The 25,000-nt window shown below is 44.3% G+C and overlaps 2 protein-coding genes across 3 annotated transcripts; one reads left to right on the top strand and one right to left on the bottom strand.

The window, feature by feature from the left end:
• The first annotated feature begins 7,999 nt into the window (after positions 1 to 7,999).
• Positions 8,000 to 14,405, top strand: LOC143274633 (uncharacterized). The gene is made up of 6 exons (XM_076578505.1): positions 8,000 to 8,120; positions 8,904 to 9,001; positions 10,150 to 10,317; positions 10,830 to 10,968; positions 12,129 to 12,476; positions 13,421 to 14,405. The coding sequence occupies exons 1-6, from the start codon at positions 8,000 to 8,002 to the stop codon at positions 13,615 to 13,617; spliced, it is 1,071 nt and encodes a 356-aa protein (XP_076434620.1). The 3' UTR covers positions 13,618 to 14,405.
• On the bottom strand, positions 12,283 to 23,484 carry LOC143302260 (large ribosomal subunit protein mL53-like). Of its 2 annotated transcripts, none has more exons than XM_076616849.1 (4): positions 23,266 to 23,484; positions 20,726 to 20,838; positions 19,511 to 19,697; positions 12,283 to 12,417 (listed from the first exon to the last, which is right to left on the bottom strand). In XM_076616849.1, exons 1-3 carry the CDS (start codon positions 23,433 to 23,435, stop codon positions 19,549 to 19,551), a joined length of 432 nt encoding a protein of 143 aa, XP_076472964.1. In that variant the 5' UTR covers positions 23,436 to 23,484; the 3' UTR covers positions 12,283 to 12,417; positions 19,511 to 19,548. The 2 variants fall into 2 exon arrangements, with proteins under 2 accessions (XP_076472964.1, XP_076472965.1); XM_076616850.1 differs by lacking the exon at positions 23,266 to 23,484 and adding an exon at positions 21,209 to 21,360.
• Positions 23,485 to 25,000: the final 1,516 nt, after the last annotated feature.

Below are 25,000 nucleotides of genomic sequence, written 5' to 3'. Positions count from 1 at the left end.
TCCAGCTTCAAACCAAGCTGAAAGTCTGCAAAGTTTGGTTCCATGAGTTTCTCGGTGGATATGAAATATGGCCTTTCAAAAGAAAGCACATCTGCCAGCTTGGAAAAGTTTCACGTGCAGTCTCTGAAGTCCATCTGGGGCATCTGTTGACGGGACTGAATAACAAACACTAAACTTTAGGACAAATCTGACTTCATAAGTAGTAAAACGATGGTCCTGCAGGTGCAATTGATTCCAATATACTGACCACGTCTTTAACAATGACGAATAACCATTGCCAACAGCTCTCACGTCCTTTCAAATGAGCAGAGAAGCCAACGTCGACGAAAGAAGAGGTACAAATACTGGATCAAAGAAAATCGTCAGTTTTGTGGCACTAACCCAAAGGTACTGACAGCTTCTGCTGACAGTAGACCACGAAAACCACAAAGAAGCAGTCCATACTTTCCATGGAGTCTACCAACCGCATTGATTTCGCGAACGTCAGAGAAAGAAGAAGAAAACAATGCATCTCAGACTGCCCTCATCCGGAGACATTCCAGGGCCCTCCTCAGTAAGCTCAGGTGTGTGATTCGTCATTTGCTCTCATGAGCCAAACACAAACCCACAGAAACCCATCTTGTAAACTTCGTCCATTGTCAGCTCCGACAGACTGCCACTGCCAGCAGCACACGGACAAGACAAGACAATTTCTTTATTTTCGAGGACAATGGATAAACACTGGCGCGCTTTTTTACATGCAGTCCCCGCCCTGAAATAGTGTCTACAGGGTCTACACTGCACAATGCTGTATACACGTCAGAGCATGCACTACACAATACTACATAAAGTCATCACATGCGTACACAATGCTACATAAAGGCATATTCATAGTAATAATAAGACCTCTCTCTCTCTCTCTCTCTCTCTCTCTTACGCACTTACGCACACACTCAGAGGTGAGCGCGACAGGTCAGGAGGGGGAAGGGAGGAGGAGGGGGAGGGTGGAGCAGTTATTATTACCATCGTTGTGTTCATGACACACTCCAGTGAGAACATAGGAAATTAAGTAAAGGAACAAAATCAATCAATCAATAAATGAGATATGCATTCCGAAGCTGGATCAAACTGCTTTCAGCGCGCAGCCAGCAACCCAGCGAGGCAGAGAAAAGGCTGGTCTGACGCCACAGAAAGCAGAGATCAAAGCAGATGTAACCGACATCCGATATGGCTTTAGCAGGTCAGGGCGGGTATGAAAAGACAAGGCCAGTGTTGACAGGAATGAAAACGGTGTTTGTTCAAACAAAGAAACCTGCGTGTGCTGTTCGGAATTTTCACACACACACACACACACACACACACACATTTTCTCCAAGTGTTCAGCGAAGGTGGAATTGATCATCTCTGGAGAACACGTGTTCCTACTTTCTGAGACCTTCACATCGACAATGGCTGCCGTCTGCTGGCAGATAGTGGCACCTGTGACAGTCTCTGTTCAAAACTTCACAGTATTGCCTTTTTGTGGCTTTTTCTTCACGTTATAGTGCTGGAAATAGAAACGGTCTTTGCTTAGAATAGAAACCTGCTTGGGTGTGTCGTACTAGACCGATATACTTGTCAACAGCGAGCCAGGAATTTACCATCTCATAGGAAAACGTGTTCCTACTTTTTAAGACCTTCGCTTCGACACTAGCTGTTGTCTGCAGGTAATCTTCTTCTTCTTCTTCTTCTTCTCGTTCGTCAGATGGACACCCCAGTCACCACAATGAAGGAAGCTGTACACTGCAGGTCCTCCACACAGACGTAGAGCTTCCGGGTCAGTGGAGCTGGGCCGAGCCAGAATCTCATCCCGAGCACCTCATGGAGGGGTCAGGACTGCAGCAGATGTTCTGTTGTCTGGCTGTCAGTCTCAGTAGAGGGGGCTGAGTGACCAAATGCAGGATCCAGAGTATAAATGATGGTTCAAGCGGTTGTACCCTGTTCTGAGTCTGAACACTGAAAATGTTCCCGCCAAGTCAGCAGGCAGTAGGCGGTCTGTCCTTTCTGTGGTGTGGATGCTGTTGCATCCATTTCTTCTGTTGCTTGGCCTTGATGATGGTCTGTACTTCTGAGCAGCTGGTGGACCTGTCCACGTGCTCTTGTGGAATGGAGGACAGGCCGTTTAGGTCAGTGTTTCTGTTGGACTCTCAGGGTCCTGCAGGACGGACAGGGCATCAGTCAGGAAAACTACAGCAGTCTGATTGTGGTACCTGTGACAGCATTTGTATCGTATGATGTAGCGATAATATTACATGTATTCATAAAGCGCTATGCTTAACAAGTCAAATCGCTTTCACACGAATGCATCAGTCTGAAAACAAACGGATTGAGGATAAAAGTAAGAAGTAAGGATCTGAAAACTAGAGTAACACGACGATCAAATTATTTTGTTCTGTTTTGTTTCTTTGATTGAGGAATTGAAAACTGGGAGCCCTTATAAAACCATGTTTACTGACTGATAATCTATACACACACACACACACACACACACACACACACACACACACACACACAAATAGAGACACAGACATACGCACACACACACGCGCGCGCGCGCGCGCGCACGCACCACTTTTTATGTCTCTTTTCCTGTATCAGTCATCCCACCACTTCTTCCCATCACCCCACTCTCCACCCCCAACACCCACGCGCTCACATATGTACTACTCCTCCCCCCTCCCCAAACACACACATACACACATAGACACCCGCCCCCATCCCCCACCCTCACCCCACCCCCCCACCCCCACACCCACACACACACAACACACACAGGCAAGTGTGAACGAGATCGATCGATATAGTCGATCAAGAAAGGTTCCTTTTAGAAGCAAAGGTCAATGACTTTGAGATTGGAGGCTGCTGGCACCACGCGAAGCGAGAAAGATGCGCGTTGTCTGCAGAAGCACTTGGGAGGAGGCGGGGAGATGGGTGGTTGGTGATAGGTCGGTAGGTGATGGAGCAATACTACAGCTAGCTCTCGCGATTTTGGGTCTACCTACGCAGGCTACGTACGTACGTGCGTGCGTCAACTACCGCGCGTAGAAATCAACAAGCGTGTGTGAAAAAACACGGCATATACGGTGAATCGATTCTGTGATAGGTACTTCTTTACCACCTGTCTTTACCATCTGCCTCTTGTCGTTGCTGTTTGTAGGCCTATTCTTGTGCGGTCTTGATGTTGCTGTTGCTGTTGTTGCTGTTGCTGTTGTTGCTGCTGTTGCTGCTATTGCTGTTGTTGTTGTTGTATACCTAATTGCTGTCTTGTTGTGTTCTCTTTACGATGTTTTTGTTGTTGTTGTTGAAAGAGAGAGAGAGAGGGGGGGGAGAGAGAGAGAGTCGACACTCACGATCATCGCTGAGCTAGCTGTTTCTCCTGTGTTTTTACATTAATATATATGTCTATCAAAACGGAAACCTGATATCTATAGTCAGGTGATGGAGCCAGTCCAGCATCAAAATTAATCATCCTTTGGTCAGACTAGCCCAGCCAACTTAATCAATTCACATTGGTTGTTTCAAAGCTGTCGATATATTCTATATTCCATGCATACACATTACAAGCTGCAATTGTACGTATCTCAACCCCCACCCCCCCACCCCCCCTCTCTCCCACCTTCTCTATCTCTCTTTCTGTCTCTACCTCTCTCCCTCTCTCTCACTCTCTCCCTCACTCTCCCTTTCTCTGTCTCCCCCCTCTCTCCCCTTCTCTCTCTCTTTGTTTCTCCCTCTCTCACCTTCTCTCAATTTTCTCTCTCTCTTTCTCTCTCTATCTCCCTCCCTCTGCCTCTCTCTCTGTCTCTTACTCTCTCCCTCTATTTCTCTCTCTCTCTCTCTCTCTCTCTCTCTCTCTCTCCCTCTCTCTCTCTCTCCCTCTAACTCTCTACCTCTCTCTCTTTCTCCCCATCTCTCTTAAACACTTAAAAACTTTATCTGAATAAACATCTGAATCTGAATTTGAATCTGAATCTCTCTCTCACCCCTCTCTCTCTCTCCCTCTCTCTCTCTCCCTCTCTCTCCATCTCTCCCTCTCTCTCTCCCCTTCTCTCTCTTTCTCTCTCTCCCTCTCTTTCTCTCTCTCCCTCTCTCCCTCCCTCTGTCTCTCTCTCCCTGTCTCTCTCTCTCCCCCTCTCTCTCTACCTCTCTCCCCCCCTCTCTCTCTCCTTCTCATCCCCCCCTCTCTCTCCCTCTCTCTCCATCTCTATCTCTCTCCCTCTCTATCTCTCCCTCTGTCTCTCTCCCTATCTCTCTCTCTCTCTATCTCTCCCCCTCTCTCTCTATCTCTCCATCTCTCTCTCTCTCTCTCTCTCTCTCCTCCCTATATATAATATATATATCTGTGTGTGTGTGTGTGTATGTGTGTGTGTGTCTCTCTCTCGCTCTCTCTCTCTCTCACCCTCTCTCTCCACCTCTCTCTCACTCTCTCTATCCCTCTCTCTATCTCTTCCTCTCTCTCTATCTCTCTGTCTCTCTCTCTCTGTCTTTATCTCTCTCTCTCTCTCTCTCTCTCTCTCTATATATATATATATATATATATATATATATATATATATATCCCTCTCTCTCTCTCTCTCGCTCCGGAAGCAGGACGACAGAAGATCGATAGGGAAGTATACGTCATAGTCACGTGATTGCCCCTTGCCCCCCCACCCCACCCCCCTCTCCCCACACCCCTTCTCTGTCTCTCCTGTCGCTCGCCCCAGTGCTCTCGCCCTCCCACCCCGTCCTTCAGTCCTCACCCCCTCCACATTATCGATCGATTATGTCATTTTGACGTCACTCTGCTGGGGTTTCCATCAGCATGCTTCATGCATTTAGCTCTGACTCTGTGTGTGTGTGTGTGTGTGTGTGTGTGTGTGTGGTGTAGGTGGGTGGTGAGGGAGAGGTATGTGGGTGTGGATGTTGGTGTGTGTGTATGGGGGTGTGGGAGGGGGGGGGTAGGCTGTGGGTGTGTCGGGCGGGCGGTATGGGTGTGTGTGGAGGGTGGGGGGAGCAGGGGTGAGGGGCGGGGGACTGTGTGTGGGGGGCCGGGAGGGTGGTTGGCGGGTGGATGTATGGGTTGTGTGGGGGGGACGGGGGGCAGAGTGTGTGTGTGTGTATGTATGGTGTGTATTGGGCGGAGGGGTATGGGTGTGGGTACGTGTGTGTTGTGATATGCTGACGAAGTGTGTACTTTCTCCATATCGAATCATGTGCACGTGTGTGTTTATATACCGTCTCCGTTTCTACATACATCTGTCTCTATCTATCTTCCGCCTCCCAATGGTATGCACTTCTACTTTTCTCTATAGATCTATCGACCATGTCACCGCTCCCCATATATCATCAATCGGATGAGACGATAAACCGAGGTCCCATGTGCAGCATGCACTTGGCGCACGTAAAAGAACCCACGGCAACAAAAGGGTTGTTCCTTGCAAAATTCTGTAGAAAAATCCACTTCGATAGGAAAAACAAATAAAACTGCACGCAGGAAAAAATACAAAAGAAAGGGTGGCGCTTTCGTGTAGCGACGCGCTCTCCCTGGGGAGAGCAACCCGAATTTCACACAGAGAAATCTGTTGTGATAAAAAGAAATTCAAATACAAATATATATTTCCCCGCTCTCTCTCTCTCTCTCTCTCTCTCTCTTTCCCCGACATCTACATATAGTGTCCCCCTTGATTTTTTTTTTTTTGGGGGGGTGGGGGGGGGGGTGGCGGGGGCGTCGTGGGGGAGGGGGGGGGCGGGTCTATTGCTGGCCCTACTCAAGTTTAGCATCTTCATAACACAGCATGCAGGTTTCGAGAGACCATTGAGGTCCAGTCTGGCATATTACAGCAATCCAGGTGGCTGTCCTGGATTCCGCTAGAACACATACCTTCACACAACACATCATGCTGCTGTAAAATTCATCCCAAACTGCGACTACCATGCTGCTATAGCCCCTGTTATATACCTATATCCCCATTACTGTTATTACCATAGTACCTGTATCCTGAATTCGGACTACTACTACTGCTGATGCTGTTCATACACACATTCATGTCTTTAACATTTCTTTCTTCTTTTGTTTTCAGCTTTGGGTCCACCACGATTCGAACTCACGAACTTCTGATTGCCACCTGAACGCTCTATCCATTCCACCACACAGGTACCTGCACAGTACAGTAAAAAAAATAAAATAATTATCTGATCGTCTGTGAACTAGGTTCAGAATGTATTGTATTGTATTGTATTACTTTTTCTTTTCTTTTTTCTTTTTTTTTTTTTTTTTTTTTTTTTTTGTTTGTTTGTCACAACAGATTTCTCTGTGTGAAAATCGGGCTGCTCTTCCCAGGGAGAGCGCGTCACTACACTGAGAGCGCCGCCCTTTGTGTGTGTGTGTGTGTGTGTGTGTGTGTGTATGTTTTCCTGCCTGCAGTTTTTTTTTATTTGTTTTTCCTATCGAAGTGAATTTTCCTACAGAATTTTGCCAGGAACAACCCTTTTGTTGCCGTGAGTTCTTTTACGTGAACTAAATGCATGCTGCACACGGGACCTCGGTTTATCGTCTCATCCGAATGACTAGCGCCCAGACCACCACTCAAGGTCTAGTGGAGGGGGGGGAAATACTGGCGACTCTGCAGGGATTCGAACCAGTGTGCTCGGATTCTCTGGCTTCCTAGGCGGACGCGTTACCTCAAGGCCAACAGTCCACTGAAACTGGACTACGTAGAAACAGAAGAGGAAGAAGAATGATGCGGAGAAGGAGAAAGAAGAGAAGAGACAAAGAACTGAATCAGACGATGAAGAAGGCGGTTGGGGGGGGGGGGGGGGGGGGTGTGGAGGGGCCAGGTGGAAGGTGGGGGGATGGAGGGGCCAGGTGGAAAGGTGGAAGGTGGGGGGATGGAGGGGCCAGGTGGAAGGGGGGATGGAGGGGCCAGGTAGAAAGGTGGAAGGGGGAGGATGGAGGGGCCAGGTAGAAAGGTGGAAGGGGGGATGGAGGGGCCAGGTAGAAAGGTGGAAGGGGGGATGGAGGGGCCAGGTAGAAAGGTGGAAGGGGGGATGGAGGGGCCAGGTAGAAAGGTGGAAGGGGGGATGGAGGGGCCAGGTAGAAAGGTGGAAGGGGGGATGGAGGGGCCAGGTAGAAAGGTGGAAGGGGGAGGATGGAGGGGCCAGGTAGAAAGGTGGAAGGGGGGGGGATGGAGGGGCCAGGTGAGAGACTCCTCAGACTAATAAGTGTTAAAGATAGACATAAGATAACCTATAGCGCCCTTCAAGCACTAAGGACGGGTGCATTGCTGAAGGGCATCCCACCAGTCAGGGAGATTAATCTGGAAGCTCTTCGCCTGGGGTCAGCGCTTCAGTTGATTCCTATTCCAGGGGTGAGTCTTATCCATTATTTATCCATTATTCAGTTAATATAGAATTTTCCCCCTCTTACTTTTTTTAAATATTTTTTTAGATTAAATAAAAATCTTTTTCAGTACTAGTTTCTCTGAGTACAGAAATTGCTGAATGTATGCTTTTCCAGAAACTTGAGCTTCACCTTTAAGTTTATTATTTCAGATGTGAGTATCATGACATAATTTCACTCCTCTTATGACAGCAACCCAACTTCCTAAGTGGATAGTGCTCACCTACCATGTCTCAACCAATGATGATTATTATGCATGGAAGTCAGAACCTCCCACCCCCTTCCCTCCCAAGCCCCATTATTTATTTGTTATTATGTATATATAGTTTCAGTTTACAAATCCTCTGATTTTCTGACTGCTTCAACTGTTTCTCAGTCTATTAGCTTTACCCTTTCAATTGGCAATCATTTTTCACTGTCAGTAAAATTACGCAGAGCAGGAGCCAACAAATGACTTTTGTTTATATGTTTATTTCAGATTCAAAGTGGAGATGACTGCTGTCGAACTCTGTCAGAACTGATAGAGACAGTGATGGATCTGCCAGAGAACAGATCCATGCTGGAGACAGCAGCTGACACTGTGAATCTCACATTTCGTTTCGCATGCGACGGTGCCAAAATTACAAGGCACAAGAATTCCGTCAGAGGGGTGATAAAACTCATCCCAGACGTCTGAGGAGAGAGTACTCCTCTGATGATGAACACACTGTGTTCTTGTACCTGGGTAAGTAAGCATGCCCAACAATTCACTTGTGTAGGTGACTGTCTGTTTTCCGATACTTATGTTCCCAACCTCCATACTGTTCACACTTGGACTTTTTGCCAACAGTTCTGTTCTGTACAGGCTTTCTGGAACACTGGCCTCAGTAAGTTATATCTTCAACTTCTGCCACTGCTTTAAAAACTCTCACAACTGTAGTCAGCTCTTTAAGCTGGCTTATTGAATTTTTTTCCCATCTGTGTGATTTAGGGTGAGTGTGGCGGGGATGTGAATATGCTATGGGATGATCTGAGAGAACAGAGCATGTGATGAATCAGGCTGTGGAAAAATGATATTTCAAGCCGTATAGACATGGAACAGACTCTTGACAACCTCCAACACGTAATGTCTCACCACATTTATATCTCTTCTCTCAGCAACAGGTACAGTTGTGGCATGTTCATCCAAACAATATATCATGCTCCTGTATATGTGTGGTATGCTGGAATGTTTGTGCACAAGTATGCATGCTTGTGTGAAAAAAGTGGGTGGTTTTGTGTTCCTTACTATCTGTGTACATTTATAGTTTGTGGCATGTTTTTTGTTAAGCAGCTAGAGCAGTTTTTTGGAAAGAGTGCCATAATAGAATGCATCATTATTGTAATGGACCATTTGCTCTAGTAAGAAATGGCATATAACATTTTTTTCTCCTGTTTTCGAGTTTTTTGTTTTTCTTTGTAAATTACAAGGAATCAACTTGTCAATGCGGATTTCTGATTTTTAACCATGTTTGAAATGTGACCTCAGGTAATGAGGACAGACCATCCCTCATCCCAGGTTCAAGAATGACAAGACAACAGATGGCAGAGGCTGCAAACAGAGGACTGGTCATCAAGGACAAGCTTGTGAAAATAAACTGGTAACACACACAGTGACGCACACACCCACACACACAAATCAGTTGGCCATGGATTTCATTTGCAAATTTATTACCATTATGCAAGTACTACGTATGTGCAGTACTTTGAAAGCACAGGTCTGACAAAATATTTCTTTTCACTAAGATCAGCACTCAAATACAATCTCCTTCATTATCAATATGATTATTTTTAAACATATATCAACATGGCAATATCAGCAGGTGTCTTGCTGTATCTGGTTTAAAAGGCAACACACTGTATACACGGCACTTCCATTCAGAATGTGTATTGTGAATCAATATGACCAGATCTTACAAGAGTTCTGTTATTGTTTCCCTGTTCATATGATAAGACACTTTGTTCCAAGCACATCCATTCCGGATGTTGAACTTGAAGTAAATCAGCCAGGTAACATATATAAACGTAACTACTGTATATTTATGTATACTGTACTCATGTTGTTGTTTTTTAAGGTTACATTAAGTTGAGTGGCTTGAGGGTTTAAATCAGCAACATATGTCAGTATGCTTAAGGGGCCATACAGACTAGGATTACATAATGCTATGTTTAGCACATTTCTTTCAAAGTTATCTTTTTATATGGATAACAGACTTCCATATTGCACATATTTCAATTTTCATGCACTTTTATTAAAAAATAATTAACATTATACTACTGTTATTGTAACTAAATTCATCATTTGTTTTTCCAGGGTAATTTCAAGTGACTGGAAGGCAGTGGCCCTCATGAAGGGCATTATTGGGCCCAGTGCCTTCCACTTCTGTTTGTGGTGCCTCTGTACAAAAGCTGAAATTGGTGATTTCGAAAGTAAGTTGAAAACACCAGTTAACATATTCACATACTGAACAACAATTATCATGGTAGTGATGATGATAATGTGGTGGAGTTGATGATAGTGATGTTCAGGGTGGTAGAGTTGGTGGTGATTATGATTTTTGTTACACATGGAAATTGAAGTATGAACAATGGCAGCATCATTTTCTCCTGTTAATGTGCTACAAGCCTCACTATCATAAACATAAATATATATACTTTTTTTATTTTTCTAATTGGCACACATCTGGTCCAAGTCATTATTTTGATTTCTGATATGTTTTATTTATTTTTAAGAGACCTGGACAACCACCAGGAATCATACTGAGCAGCAAGAGTGCCTTCCAGCTGAGCGCACCAAGCTGGGGTACAAAGAGGAGGATCTGTTTCCCTGGGTCCAGTATGATAGCCTGATTCCAGATCTGTTGCATCTGAGGATGCGAATCTCCAACAAGCTTCTGAATCAGGTGAGTATCAATAGTTGATTCAAAGGGAAGAAATTGATAGTTGTGCTTGGCCTGTTGGAGGCTGAGGCATAAAGAAACAAACCTCCCTCCTGTGCTGACCCCAAGAGCTGAAGAAGTGGTCCCTCTTTCTAGTTGTCTCTTATTTTCTTCTCATCTTCATTTTATTCTAGCCATGATCTCTCACCCTGTTTTCAAAACTTCTCATCTTCTTAGAAGATGGAATGTGGCTACCCTCGAGGTGAAAAAAACCCAACAAAACAAAGGTCACATGTGGCTACCCTTGAGGTAAAAAACAAAGGTCACATGGGCAACCTTCTCACCTTTTTGGCTACTCCCAAGAGTTCTTGCTGGGTAATGAAGATGAAGAAGACTGTTATGTTTTTATCTAACAAGTCACTTGATAAACCTGCAAATGTTTTGTGTCAAAAAAAATCTTGGACTTGTAAATAATTAAATAAATGATGGAACCATCACACTCCATTACTCAACTGTACTTGCTTGCATGTCAACAGGTTATTCTCTGGGCTGTCGACCAGAGCAAAAAGACTAGCCTGGTGGAGGAGATGAAGAGGTTGGGTATCTCTTTCAAGTTCACCGAGGAAACCGGTGATGATGGAAGAGGGAAAGTAACAAAGTGGACACAGCTTTCAGGTTTGTAATATATATATATATTAGAGAATAAATGAATTTTGATCATTTCTCTGTTGCTACCATGATTGCTTTCCAAAGCATAGTTTGACAACTGTTTAATACTAACAAGTGAATGAGCAGCTGCATAAGGCAAATTATGCCAGGCTTGAGAAGTGTTTGAAGATTACCATCCTGATACTACTTTGATGGGTGAAATCAGAAGTTGGGCTTCCAGACAGTTGCAGGGGTGCAAGTGGAAAAAAGTGGCAAGACTGAAGTCCGGTCTTCTATGATTTTCCGTCCTAGGCGATTTTTTTCTCTCAGTAAAATACAGAGTTTCAGGGCTAAGTAACAGTGTGTGTGTGTGTGTGCCTCTCTCTCTCTCTCTCTCTCTCTCTCTCTCTCTCACACACACACACACACACACACACACATTCTCTCTGTTCTCGCTTTCCAACGAACAGTCCCATCCGGCTTCCAGCAGCAAAAATGGGAGTCGTACACAGCGCGCGCGGCCAGACACAGCTGGCGCTGGCTTCAGTTTAGCTAAGCACTGGTCAACCAGTCAAGAAAGTTCCATCTTCCGGTGAATAGTTCAGTATTCAAGTTCCGACCAAAACTTTCCCGGACCAAAAGCATAGGGACAAAAAAAAAAAAAAAAAAAAAAAAAAAAAAAATCGAAATTTCATCAAGACGGAAATCCGTATGAGACGGAACCACTTGCACCCCTGCAGTTGGCACTAGAGTATATTATTTCATTATCATGCAGACCAGACTTGTTGCCTGGTGATTGCCAGTCCAGCCCTCTACAAACTGATATCCCCATTCTCCTTTTTGAGACGAAAGCAGAATTTAATCTCATTTCTTTTTTTTTTTCTTTTTTTTTTTACTTTACAGGCACTGAGCTGGAGAAAGCGATATCCAACCTCAACATCCTTGCCATCTTGGAAACAGGACCCAGGGACATACAGAACTTGCATTTGCTGCCCAAGGACACCCTGGAGCGCCACCTCTTTAACAAGACTGGAAGAGCAGAAAAAAAACCTAACGAAGCAACAAATTGTGCAAAGGCTTCATAACATCTTGACCACAGAGGAACAGGTGTGTGCATACATGTGTGTGTGTGTGTGTAAGCATATGCTAACTATGATGCTTATTGTACAAATTACAATGACCCTTATGACCTGAAAAATTCGAGAAAAAAAAAATTCTCATGAGCAAACATGAAAAGTCTGTCCTTTTTCTACAGAGAGAAATTTTCGTAAACCGCCCTCCAAAACGGAGACGGATTCTTGATCAAGAAGAAGCCTCAACAAGCTCTTCCAGTCGAAGTCAGGAGAAGAGGATGGTGGATCCTGCTGGCCTCCAGGATCTTTGGGCAGATTTTTGCGACCTGATGGCTGCTCTGAAGGCAAAGCCTCAGACACCATCAGCGTTGACCCCCCAGCAATTCCAGGAAAAGGCCAGAACCTGGGGGAGAAAATTTAAGTTGAAAACTTTCGATGAGGATGTTATACCATACATTCATTGTGAGTGCAGGGTTTTCTGTTTTCTGTATAATTCAGCTTTCATTCAAAACAATTGCACAAATATAGGTAAACAGATGAATGCACATACATATTGATACACATAAAAACATACATACTGATACACATAAAAACAGACATAATTATACACACACACATATGTATATTCATCTAAGTGTATTTGCACATCACAGTATCTGAAGAGGGATGGGAAAACGGATTCATTCACCCTATTGTTTGAAAAAAAAAAAAAAAAAAAATTAAGCATTGTTTATGATATTTGCAAAGTGTAAAATACAAGGGTTTTATATATATATATACATCGCCTCTGTCCACCCATCCCACCACACGCACAGCACACATCCACACACATGCCTCATGAACAGAAAATATCTTCAAGCATTAAAGAGTTTACAGAAAAAAGTATGCTCTTAAACATAAGTCCTTACTGCAACTCAGTAACAGTATATATTACTCCCAAATAGTAAAGAAAATGCATTATCAAGCCCCTTACACTAGGTACAGCTGTCAAAATGAAGTATACAAAGAGTCCAGTTTTGTTGTACAGAACTCTCAAGTGTTCCATCCATCGCATGGCAATATTTTATGATGCTGTTTAGTGTTACTGTATTTTAAGATATTTTCAATGTTTGTTGTGGTGCTTGGAATAATTTTCAGAAGTTTATATTCGTATACATGGAACTTGGACAATAACATTATCAGATCCATAGCCCCATCTGTTACATAGCCTGAAATTAAAGTGAAAATGACAAGATCTGTAGAGAATGTGACATTTATGCTGTGCTGAAAGTGAGTGTTTTATCATTATATGATGGTGGTCCCATGACTTGCCTTGTTTCTTTGGATTTCTTATGAAATGTCAGCACTTCAACACTTAACTAGTTTTTTGTTGTGAGAATTTTTCTGACACAACTGTACTGTTGCAGGTATGGTATTTCACGTTCCAGAGGCGATGCACAGATTCACCTATATAAGTGATCTGGGCATCGACACTCTGGAACGTAAAAATCACGATCAGCACCTGGCCTACTTCCAGAGCACCAGCAAGGAAGGGGCCAGAAGCAGAAAGAAGGCGTCGATACAGGTACATAAAAAGTACAAAAGTATTTTGCTAGTTACTTAACACTTTAAAATGAAGATAAAATTATTATTCGCTTTTGAGGTCAAACTGATTTTTTGCTTTTCCTACCAATAATCATTTAGAAACGTATTTCTATCAAGTTGTCATGTCTTCCTTTTCGTTCGTGTGTTTTTTTACATCTGATGTTGAACATACGATTCACCTGTTTATTTTTCAGATCATGGAGCGAGAAAACAGACTCCTGTACTCCAGGAAAGCTTTATCAGGTAATGTTTTCCTTTTGGATCTTGATATATTGTTCCTGGATATGGCATTTAAAGTAATGGTGTGAGTTTCCAGAAACATATATTTAATCTGCCACAGCCCCAGTGTAGTAAAATATTGTTTGAAACTTAGTGGTAATTTCTGACTATGAGTATGAGCTCTACTTTTCAACAGATCATTTGCAATTACATTCAGTATGTGATTTGTAATCGAGGCTACCTGGTATACCGGCCTGGTTACCTGGTATATCGATCTAGCTACCGGGTATACCGGCCTGGCTACCTGGTATACCGACTTGGCTACCGGGTATACCGGCCTGGCTATCTGGTATACCGGCCTGGCTACCTGGTATACCGACCTGGCTACCAGGTATACTGGCCTGGCCTGGCTACCTGGTATACCGACCTGGCTACCGGGTATACCGGTCTGGCTACCTGGTATACCGACCTGGCTACCGGGTATACCGGCCTGGCTACCTGGTATACCAATCTGGCTAGCTGGTATACCGACTTGAATACTGGGTATACTGACTTGGCTACCAGGTATACCGGCCTGGCTATCGGGTATACCGGTCTGGCTACCTGGTATACCGGCTTGGCTACCGGGTATACCAGTCTGGCTAGCTGGCATACCGACTTGAATACTGGGTATACCAACCTGGCTACCTGGTATACCGGCCTGGCTACCGGGTATACTGACTTGGCTACCAGGTATACCGGCCTGGCTACCGGGTATACCAACCTGGCTACCTGGTATACCGGCCTGGCTACCGGGTATACTGACTTGGCTACCAGGTATACCGGCCTGGCTACCGGGTATACCAGTCTGGCTACCTGGTATACCAGCTACCAGTATACCGGTTTGGCTACCTGGTATACCAGTCTCGCTACCGGGTATACAGGCCTGGCTACCTGGTATACCAATCTGGCTAGCTGGTATACCGACTTGAATACTGGTTATACCGGCCTGGCTACCGGGTATACTGACTTGGCTACCAGGTATACCGGCCTGGCTACCGGGTATACCGGCCTGGCTACCGGGTATACCGGCTTGGCTTGGCTACCAGGTATACCGGCCTGGCTACCGGGTATACCGGCCTGGCTACCTGGTATACCGGCTTGGCTACCGGGAGTACCAGTCTGGCTACCTGGTATACTGACTTGGCTACCAGGTACACCGGCCTGGCTACTGGGTATAGCCTGGCTACCGGGTATACCGGTCTGGCTACCTGGTATACCGGCTTGGCTACCGGGTATACCAGTCTGTCTATCTGGTATACCGACCTGGCTACCGGGTATGCCCGGTCCCGGTCTGTCTACCTGGTATACCTGGCTACCGGGTATACCAGTCTGTCTACCTGGTGTACCGACCTGGCTACCGGTCTACCGGGTATACCGACTTGGCTACCGGGTATACCGGCCTGGCTACCTGGTATACCGGCTTGGCTACCGGGAGTACCAGTCTGGCTACCTGGTATACTGACTTGGCTACCAGGTATACCGGCCTGGCTACTGGGTATAGCCTGGCTACCAGGTATACCGGCTTGGCTACCGGGTATACCGGTCTGTCTATCTGGTATACCGACCTGGCTACCGGGTATGCCCGGTCCCGGTCTGTCTACCTGGTATACCTGGCTACCGGGTATACCAGTCTGTCTACCTGGTGTACCGACCTGGCTACCGGTCTACCTGGTATACCAGCTTGGCTACCGGGTATACCGGCCTGGCTCCTGGTATACCGACCTGGCTACCAGGTATACCAACCTGGCTACCTGGTATACCAACCTGGCTACTGGGTATACCGGTCTGACTACTGGGTATACCGACCTGGCTACTGGGTATACCGATCTGGCTACCGGGTATACCGGCTTGGCTACCTGGTATACTGGCCTGGTTACCTGGTATACCAATCTGGCTACTGGTGTCTACCTGGTATACCAACCTGGCTATTGGGTATACCGACTTGGCTACCGGGTATACCGGCCTGGCTACCGGGTATACCAACTTGGCTACCTGGTATACCGACCTGGCTACAAGTATACCGACCTGGCTACCTGGTATACCAACCTGGCAGGCTACCAGGTATACCAACCTGGCTACCAGGTATACCAACCTGGCTACCTGGTATACCGACCTGGCTACCAGGTATACCGACCTGGCTACCTGGTATACCAACCTGGCTACTGGGTATACCGGTCTGGCTACCTGGTATACCGGCCTGGTTACCTGGTATACCAATCTGGCTACTGGGTATACCGGCCTGGCTACCTGGTATACTGACCTGGCTACCGGGTATACCGATCTGGCTACCGGGTATACCGGCCTGGCTACCTGGTATACCGGCATGGCATGGGAACACGTGTATCTTTCCACTTGTGTTCTGATCGTCAAACGCCAAGATAAGATCACGCGTCTGTGTGTGTGTGCGTGTACGTGCGTGCGTGCGTGCGTGCGCGCATTAGTATGTATGTTATATGCTAAGTGTGTATGCACAGAGTTAGTGTCTGTTGAACTTATGTAGCATGCATACATGAGGTTGCCTGAGTATGGATAAGTTAGTGTGTGTGTGTGTGTGTGTGTAAATGATGTAAAGAATAAATAACTTACATGATTAGTAAACATGAAATAAGTTTAAGATATGTTGTTACATAACACTTACATCAATTTAAGTGAAACCATTACAGTGGAGTAGTAATAAAATTAGTAGATCATGTAGCAGTGCACATTCATCATACACTCATGCACACACACATATAAATGATATATATGCAAAAGCATCCCTGAAATTAAAAAAAAAGATATTTTAAAACATTAGAGCTGTCTCAAATTTCATGCCTGTGTATTTCAGATGATGATCAGTATAAAGCCTTAAAACTCTCTCCATACGAACGGCGAAAGAGACGACGTCAACAGCGTTTCACCCCAATTACCATCATCAAAAAAATTGCAAGCGGAAGGCTCTTATACTGAAGACGTGAATGTTGACAAAGAATACCATAATTCTGACGACGGAAGCAAAAGGTTGGGTCATTCAGCCACCCACTGGACATCCGAGGGGTCTGTGCAGAGGAGAAGAGAGGAATGGCCGTACTGAGTGAGTTAAGGGCGACTATTGCACACAGTGGACGAGGAAGACCACCATCAGCACCCAAGATTCCATTCAGCAACAAACTCTTGATGCAGTTAAATATGTTAAAGCATCAAGAAAACAAAACCTGGGGGGAAATGGAACATTTTCTACACAAATTGTTCCCAGAGTGTACCTTTCCACGTGTGGTGTCAGTAGTTGAGCGCACTGTTAACCTTTCCCGTACGTCGCCTAAAATTTTGCGCGCCGTACATCGTGGGTGTGCGGAAACCCATGGTTTCTAAGAAGGAATGACCCCTCGCTGTACGTCGTGGGTGTGCAGGCACCCATGGTTTCTGTGTACGAACTAACCCTTCGCTGTACGTCGTGGGTGTGTAGGCACCCATGGTTTCACTGAAGAAATAAGACCTTGCCGTACGTCGTGGGTGCACAGTAACCCACACCTGTCCGTAAAGCAAATTTGACTTTTCTTCAGCAGACTTGCATGCGCAGTTTCCACTTGTGCGTGTAGGCTATTTACTCCAGTGCTTGACCAGGCGCATTGTGAATAAGTTTTGCCCGTGAGAAGAGAGTGTTGGTACTTACAAAAAACGGTTTTTTTGGTTTTGTTTTTGTTTTGTGTGTGTGTGTGTGTGTGTGTGTTGTTTTTGTTGTTGGTTTTGTTGTTTTTTTAGCGGCTACACGCCCATCCTCTTTCGGTCAAGGCTATCCCTAGCCAGTGCTGATATTTTCTAGCCCACGCGCGGTGCTGCTCGAGGCAAATAGCAGACTGTATAGCTATGCACAGGCGGCTGCATGAATGTGCGTGTATCTGCGTGTTTACATGTGAATATTATTGCATGTTTGAGAGAGACAGACAGACGGACGTAAAGAGCAACAGACATAGAGAGAGACAAAGAGACAGTGTGTGTGTGCAGTGTGTGTGTGTTTTAGATCAATTGATTTCAGACTTACAAAAATATCCAGTTCTTAGAAAGGCACTTTAATTCCAACTAGATAAAAAGCTATCAATCAGTTGCTCCCGATCATTCTCTACAAGAAAAACAGTGCATTCAATATTGTTGAAGATATCTAGTGCAATAAATATTGTTTTCTGAAATTAGTTACAACTTTAGAGTAAAACTTACCGCAGACTTGAACCGGGATACGATCAACAAAAGACAAGGTCACTCTGATCTCTCTCTGTAGCGAGCCCAAGTGATGTCACGTCGACAACGCGTGGCGCGCAAGCTTTGCATGGGTGGCTCCACACCCACGACGTACGGCGTGCAAGGTTTATTCTTTGGGAGTATGGGTGTCGTCACACCCACGACGTAGTGGGACATTAATTGATTAATAACTTCTTTGTTTATGTATAAAAGAAAATAATGTTCAGTGGATATGTAGTAAACTATATTATGGACAAAGTCATGAAATTATGTGGAAGTGGCTTCAATATTACTTGAGTTACAGAGCAAAAACACTTGTCTGGGTGATTTCACACCCACGACGTACGGGAAAGGTTAAGGAATTCAGCAAGTGTGAAACGATCAATGGTGCTGAATGTTTTTTACAAGAAAGGAAAGATTCATGCATCTTCCCTGGCTCCTCCTGTGAGAAGTTTGGAATTAGGCTTAGTTGTCCAAGTCAAAGACTTCGGTTATGTCAGATATGCATATTTACAATTACTCTGGTGATATCTGACAGCATAGTCTCATCATGATTGTAAAAAACTTGCTCATTTGTTACTAAAAACCATATACTTTGAGACTGTTTTCATTATTATCTGCATTTCTGATAGCATTAAGTCTTCCAAAAAAACTGTATTCTACATGCTTTTCTGAACATGCACATATTTGAAATGTTTTTGTAGCATGAAAACTTTCTGAGATATCAACATTATAAGTCGGCATGTTATCACTGTGAAATCAGGCCATTCGACACTTGACAAAACTGAATATTTTGCTATTTTGGAGGCACTGTCTCTATCAAAGCATGTTCTTGAGTAGACCAGAAAAAATTCAGCATAAACTAGGTATTGGTGGTACCAAGTACAGCAAAGAACAATGTGGTAAGTCTTCATCTTAAAATTTTATGACAGTCTAAAAATAGCAATTTGTTAAATCTGTCAAAACGCGTCATTTTTGCACATTTTTAGATGCCGTTTTCTTAAAAACTATTGGGTATAATGCAATAAAAATTTGCATGTGAACTTAGTTTTTTATCTTCTTTCCAATGGTGTAATTAGTTTTTAGATATGTTGAAGTTCAAAATTGAAGTGGTCCTACCTACATTCTCCCGACAGACGTTATGACCACCACTACCATCATCAAGACATATATCCATCACCTCTTCTTGGTCTTGCTGTCCTTGTGAACAATCACACAAATATTATACTCTTGTTCCTGATACTAGACATGTAGACCTCTACCACCACAGCAACAGCTTGACCAATACATCATCATCTCTTCTTGGTCTTGCCTGATAGTTCCAAGCTATGACAACAACTCTATGAATCTATCATCACCTCTTCCTGGTATTGATGGCCTTGCTAACATACAGTAACAATCACACGCATAAACACACTCTTAGAATCTATCACCACCTGGCACCACCACGGCAACAGCTCTTAAAGATCTGTCATCATCTCCTCTTGGTCTTGCCAGCCTTCGTCTGCAATGCCGGCGCCTCTCCTTTCTTCGGGTCCTTGGCATCGCAGAACTCCCACAGACGGTCCAGAATCTCCACTGTGCTCAGGTGTTTCGTCTTCATCAGCAGCCGGTGGCCGTCCACTGGAGGGGGGAGGAGGGAGGGAGGGGGGATGGGTGGGGTGACAAGACGGAATGATGTGATTGAATGACAACAAGATCACACTACAGGTGCACACACACATACACTTAACTGCACACATGTGGATGCATACACACTACATGTGCCCACACACACAACTGCACACAGGTGGATGCATACACACTACAAGTGCGCACACACTCATACACACACTTAACTGCACACATGTGGATGAATACACACTACATGTGCGCACACACACATACACACACTTAACTGCACACATGTGGATGAATACACACTACATGTACGCACACACACATACCTCACTTAACTGCATACGTGTGGACGCATACACACTACATGTGCGCACACACAGCGCGTGCGCGCACACATACACACACACGCAGAGTGAATATTCTGTCTTCATCACCAGTCAGTGGTCGTCCCCCGGGGAGTGTCATGACAGATTGCTGTGTTAGATTACCATGGACACACACACACACACACACACACACACGCACCTGTACACACACACACATACACAGAGGTACAAACACACATACACTGTCACACACACACACATACACACACACACAAACGTTGGCCAAGTGGTAACACGTCCTCCTAGGAAGCAAGAGAATCTAAGTGCACCGGTTCAAATCCCACAGCTGCAAGAATTTTATACCCATCCACTAGACCTTGAGTGGTCTGGACACTCTGGGCACTCGTCATTCGGATGAGACGTGTGTGCAGACCTACACACACACACACACACTCTGAACTACACACCACTAACACTCAAACACATATGTGCAGATCTGTACACACACACATACAAACACAAACACAGTGACACACACAAACACACACACATACTCTCTCTCTCTCTCTCTCTCTCTCTCTGAACTACACACCACTAACACCACTGACACTCAAACACATATGTGCAGATCTGTACACACACACATACAAACACAAACACAGTGACACACACAGACAAACACACACACACACACACAGTACACACCAAAGATAACATCAATGGCTGGCTCAGTTCCATCCGACTTGACGTCCACCTTGAGGTAAGTATTCTGGTTTGTGTTCACAATCCTCGGGGTGTGCATTTGAAAGAGAACCTCCCTGAAACAGTCAGTGTCTTTCAATAATACTATTAGTATTACCACTGTTAACTTTATTTTTTATACATGGTTTCTCCCTTTCCCTGGTGTTTTTGCTGAAAGAGTATGCGTACAATGTGTGTAGTGTTGTGTGTTAGTTTGTGTGGTCTTGTGTGTGTGTGTGTGTAGTGTTGTGTGTGTGTGTGTGTGTATGCACGTTCGCCTGCGCGTGCGTGTTTCTGTTGTTCTTTCTACATTCCTCCTCGTAAAATCATCAACATGTCCTTGACAAAGTGAAAACACATGCAAACGTTTAGTACATCGTTCGATTTTCTCGAATAAGTACTTCGCGATTTTTTCAACTATTATTTCCTAAAAATCTAGAAAATTACCTGATGGATCTGACATTTGATGTGTATGGATCGAACGTAAATTTCATGCTTTTCACGGGTCTTAAATGATACATTTTCAACATCTTCGCAATCCTCCGGTGAGCCATTTTGGATTTGTGCTGGGCAACATAACTCTTCTTCACTTCCACAAATATGAATGAGTAGCCTCCCTTGAATATGGGGACACAATCGTCTGCCACGATGTCCCTGTATTATGACTACGGAAAAAGTAACGTGGTAAGGTCTGGTCAGTCATAAGTTCAGAATTTCGTATGCATCAAACATCAAAACTAGCAGTGATATAATCGCGCTTTTATTTTCGTTATAAAGAATTTTAGCCATATGATAAACTTAGTAAAAAGGCATATGACAGTCCAACTCGATCTGTTCCTTCGTTTTGTTGCTGTTTTTCTTCGTTGTATTTTTTATGCAGTTGCGTGAAGAAACCGTAAATATTTTCATCATTCTTAATTTAAATCAGTGATTGTGATTACAGTTTGAATTTGTCGAGCGCCATTTGCCGATCAGCGCGATCTTAAGATGGCGCAGACCCATATGACGATCCGCAGAAAGCGCGACCATCTCGAGATGGGCGCGCCATCTATGAATTATTTCCGAAAATGAATAGAGCTGCGCGATCTTAAGATTGTGCAAACCAAGCAAGAATTGCGCCATCTGCCGATCACTTGGAAACACACACAAACAAAATTAAAATTTTAATTTTAACACTCAAATTAAAATTAAATTTAAAATTAAATTAAATAAAATTAAAAATTTTTAAAAAAGAATCAGGAGGACGCAAGTGTCACTTGTCTAATATTTTGACTGCACACACACACACACACACAAACAAACGCTTTTGCAAAGTTCACTAATAAGACTCAAATTAAAATTACTAAGAAACAAACCGCGAAAAGTCAAAAGAGAAAGGCTTGGCCCATCTCGAGATGGTTGCGCCTTCTGCGGATCGTCATATGGTTCTGCGCCATCTTAAGATCGCGCTGATCGGCAAATGGCGCTCAACAAATTCACTAAGTTATATTCTATTTTTGCATTGTCCCTATGTGAGACTAAGTATACATGATATGTCATTTTTTGCTTTCCTTTATTACTGAGTTGCCGGCCGTGTCTCAATGGCAGCGATACTGCAGCAGCCGGATTGGTTTGTGCTGTCTTGATATCAGTTTTCGCTATTCCGACATTTATGTCTATATGTGTCTGTAACAGGGTGCGTGTATGCGTCTCGTTCACCACACCACACCCGAGTCGGGGTTCGGTTCAAGACGGACACCTTTATTCCCATGAACCATCCACAAGAAAAGGGAACAAAACAAACGAAGACAAATCCCTGCAACACACACACACAAAACCCAACCCCGTGTGTTACAGCTGCTGCACTATAAGTGCTCTTTATAAATTCTTATATTAAAATCCATACTATCATTCTTTACTCTTTCTCTCCAATCACACGTCAGCCAACATATCTCTTGGCTAAGATTAATAGTTGCAGTTACCAATCAAATTACCTATAACTTTACTAACCTAAAATAATGAGTGAATGTAGAATAATAATTGTCACAATAATAATTTAGTCTATCCTCACTTAATAGTAATACACACACTCCACTATTATCTTAGTGAAGAATTACATTTTTTTCATTTCAACTTAAACTCTTAGGCAAACCTCAAAAAAACATTATTGACAGTAGTAGTAGCAATAATAATAATCATCACCATCCATACCCTAACCATACTGCACGAACACAGTTCAGTATTATATAATCACTCAAAAATAGGCAAGGCTTGTCAACCAGTTTACCACATACCAACTAAGATTTCCGCCATACCAGAAACCTAATTTATAATAGTCCAACCATACTTGCTGAGCATAGTTAATTCACAATTTTCCCTTCAAAACCCAGCAGTTATGTTTCCAATAACAACTGTAATATAAGCATACCATAAATCACTTAGTTACTGATAACTAAGTTAGGTTACAGTTATCCAACAAAATAAACAAACAAAATATCTCAAGTCATAACAGAGATGACACATACCCCACGAGTGTAGCAGAGGCACATGTGTACACCACACTGACCGCCAGTCTGACCATCCGGGTACGGGTAGTAAGTAACTTCACTACCCTCCAGCATGGAAGCAAGTCACACCGGCCAAGACCCCTTCTGCTCCCCAGACAACGCGCACTAAACTGTCCTGTGGCCTGCATCTAGTGAACTGTTTTTCATTCAAACCTAACCGTATCAGAATATGCCTAAATCCAAATAAGAATAGTGGGAGAAACCGAACAAGGGAAGCAACTAACCCTTGGATGATATTTAACCTGGTGTATTAATTAGCTCCCTTACTCATAAACTCGTACTCATAAACATAATTATCTATCTCTATAATATCCCTACCACATGTCTGTCTCAGTCTCGATCTGCCGGTGTCTGTCTCGATGTACCGGTTTCTTCTTCTTCTGCGTTCGTCAGCGATGGGCTGCAGCTCCCACGGCCAGTTCATTGACACCGTCGAACTATGTACACGAGTGGTCTTTTACGTGTATGACCGTTTACACCCCGCCATGTACTGAAGCAGCCATACTCCGCTTTCGGGGATGTGCTTGCTGGGTATGTTCTCGTGTTTCCATAACTCAAGTCGGCGAACCTGCCACCGACTCGGAACGCTGACATGGATTACATGATCATTAACGTGTGTACTATTTTCTGATCGAATAGACTATAAGCTATCCACTCTGACCTTTTCTGCAGTCAACGGATCTGGCCCCAAGTATCTTTCTGAACTCATCCATATCTATACCCCGTCTCGCCAGCTCCGTTCTTCCTCTGATACTCGACTTCTCAGGATACTTCACGTCAGAAGTAAGACCTATGGACACAGATCGTTTTCTTTTCAATCGCCAAAGACGTGGAACAAGCTCCCTGATAACCTCCGTCACTCTGATTCCCTCGCATCTTTTAAATCTCGTCTCAAAACTCACCTTTTCCCTCAGCAATAAGTTCAATTGTGGCAGGTCCACAACTACATGCATGTATATGAATGTGTATTGTGTGTGCGTGTGTTTATGTAAGTTTGTGCCTGCCTATGTGTGCGTATTTGTTAGGGTAGCTGTTAGATACACATGTATGTTAAAATGTATGTATGCAGTGTGTGTGTGTGTGCGTGCGTGCGTGTGTGTGTGCGCGTACGTGCGTGCGTGCGTGTGTGTGTGTGTGTGTGGTCACATTTTGGTGTGTGTATGTAACATAGATATAATGTTTTATGTTATCAAAAGCGTTTTTGTAAAGCACCTAGAGCAGATTTCTGGATAGTGTGCTATATAAGTATCCATTATTATTATTATTATTATTACTATTTGATGATCTTCGATCTGCTTGCGTATACACTGACTGACACGAAGGGCCGGGTTCAGGCACTGACTAGCAGGTCTGCATAGATCTATATGTTGACATTGGAGATCGGAAAAATGTCCACTGTGACCCTTTACCGGCCACCACTGAGGCGCCGTCACCGAGATTCGAACACGGGACCCTCAGATTGAAACTGGTCCAACTGAACGCTTCAACCACTCGGCTGTTCCAGTGGGCCCGTCTGTCTCGACCGGGTACGGTTTGGGTGGTACGGGGCAGCACTGAGCAGCCGGCACTTTTCTAGCATTCCCGGTGCCGGACAGATGACTCGACTTCGAGGCACAGGCTGGTCTGACCGCACAGGGAGTGAGGGACAGATCGAGACAGCTAGGGAGCCAGAACGTCCAGCTCATCGCAGTAC

The sequence above is a fragment of the Babylonia areolata genome, chromosome 29, assembly GCF_041734735.1.
Source record: "Babylonia areolata isolate BAREFJ2019XMU chromosome 29, ASM4173473v1, whole genome shotgun sequence".
NCBI classification, from domain to species: domain Eukaryota; kingdom Metazoa; phylum Mollusca; class Gastropoda; order Neogastropoda; family Buccinidae; genus Babylonia; species Babylonia areolata.
The sequence above is the reverse complement of the archived record's forward strand: the minus strand, read 5'-3'. Positions and strand labels throughout refer to the sequence as shown.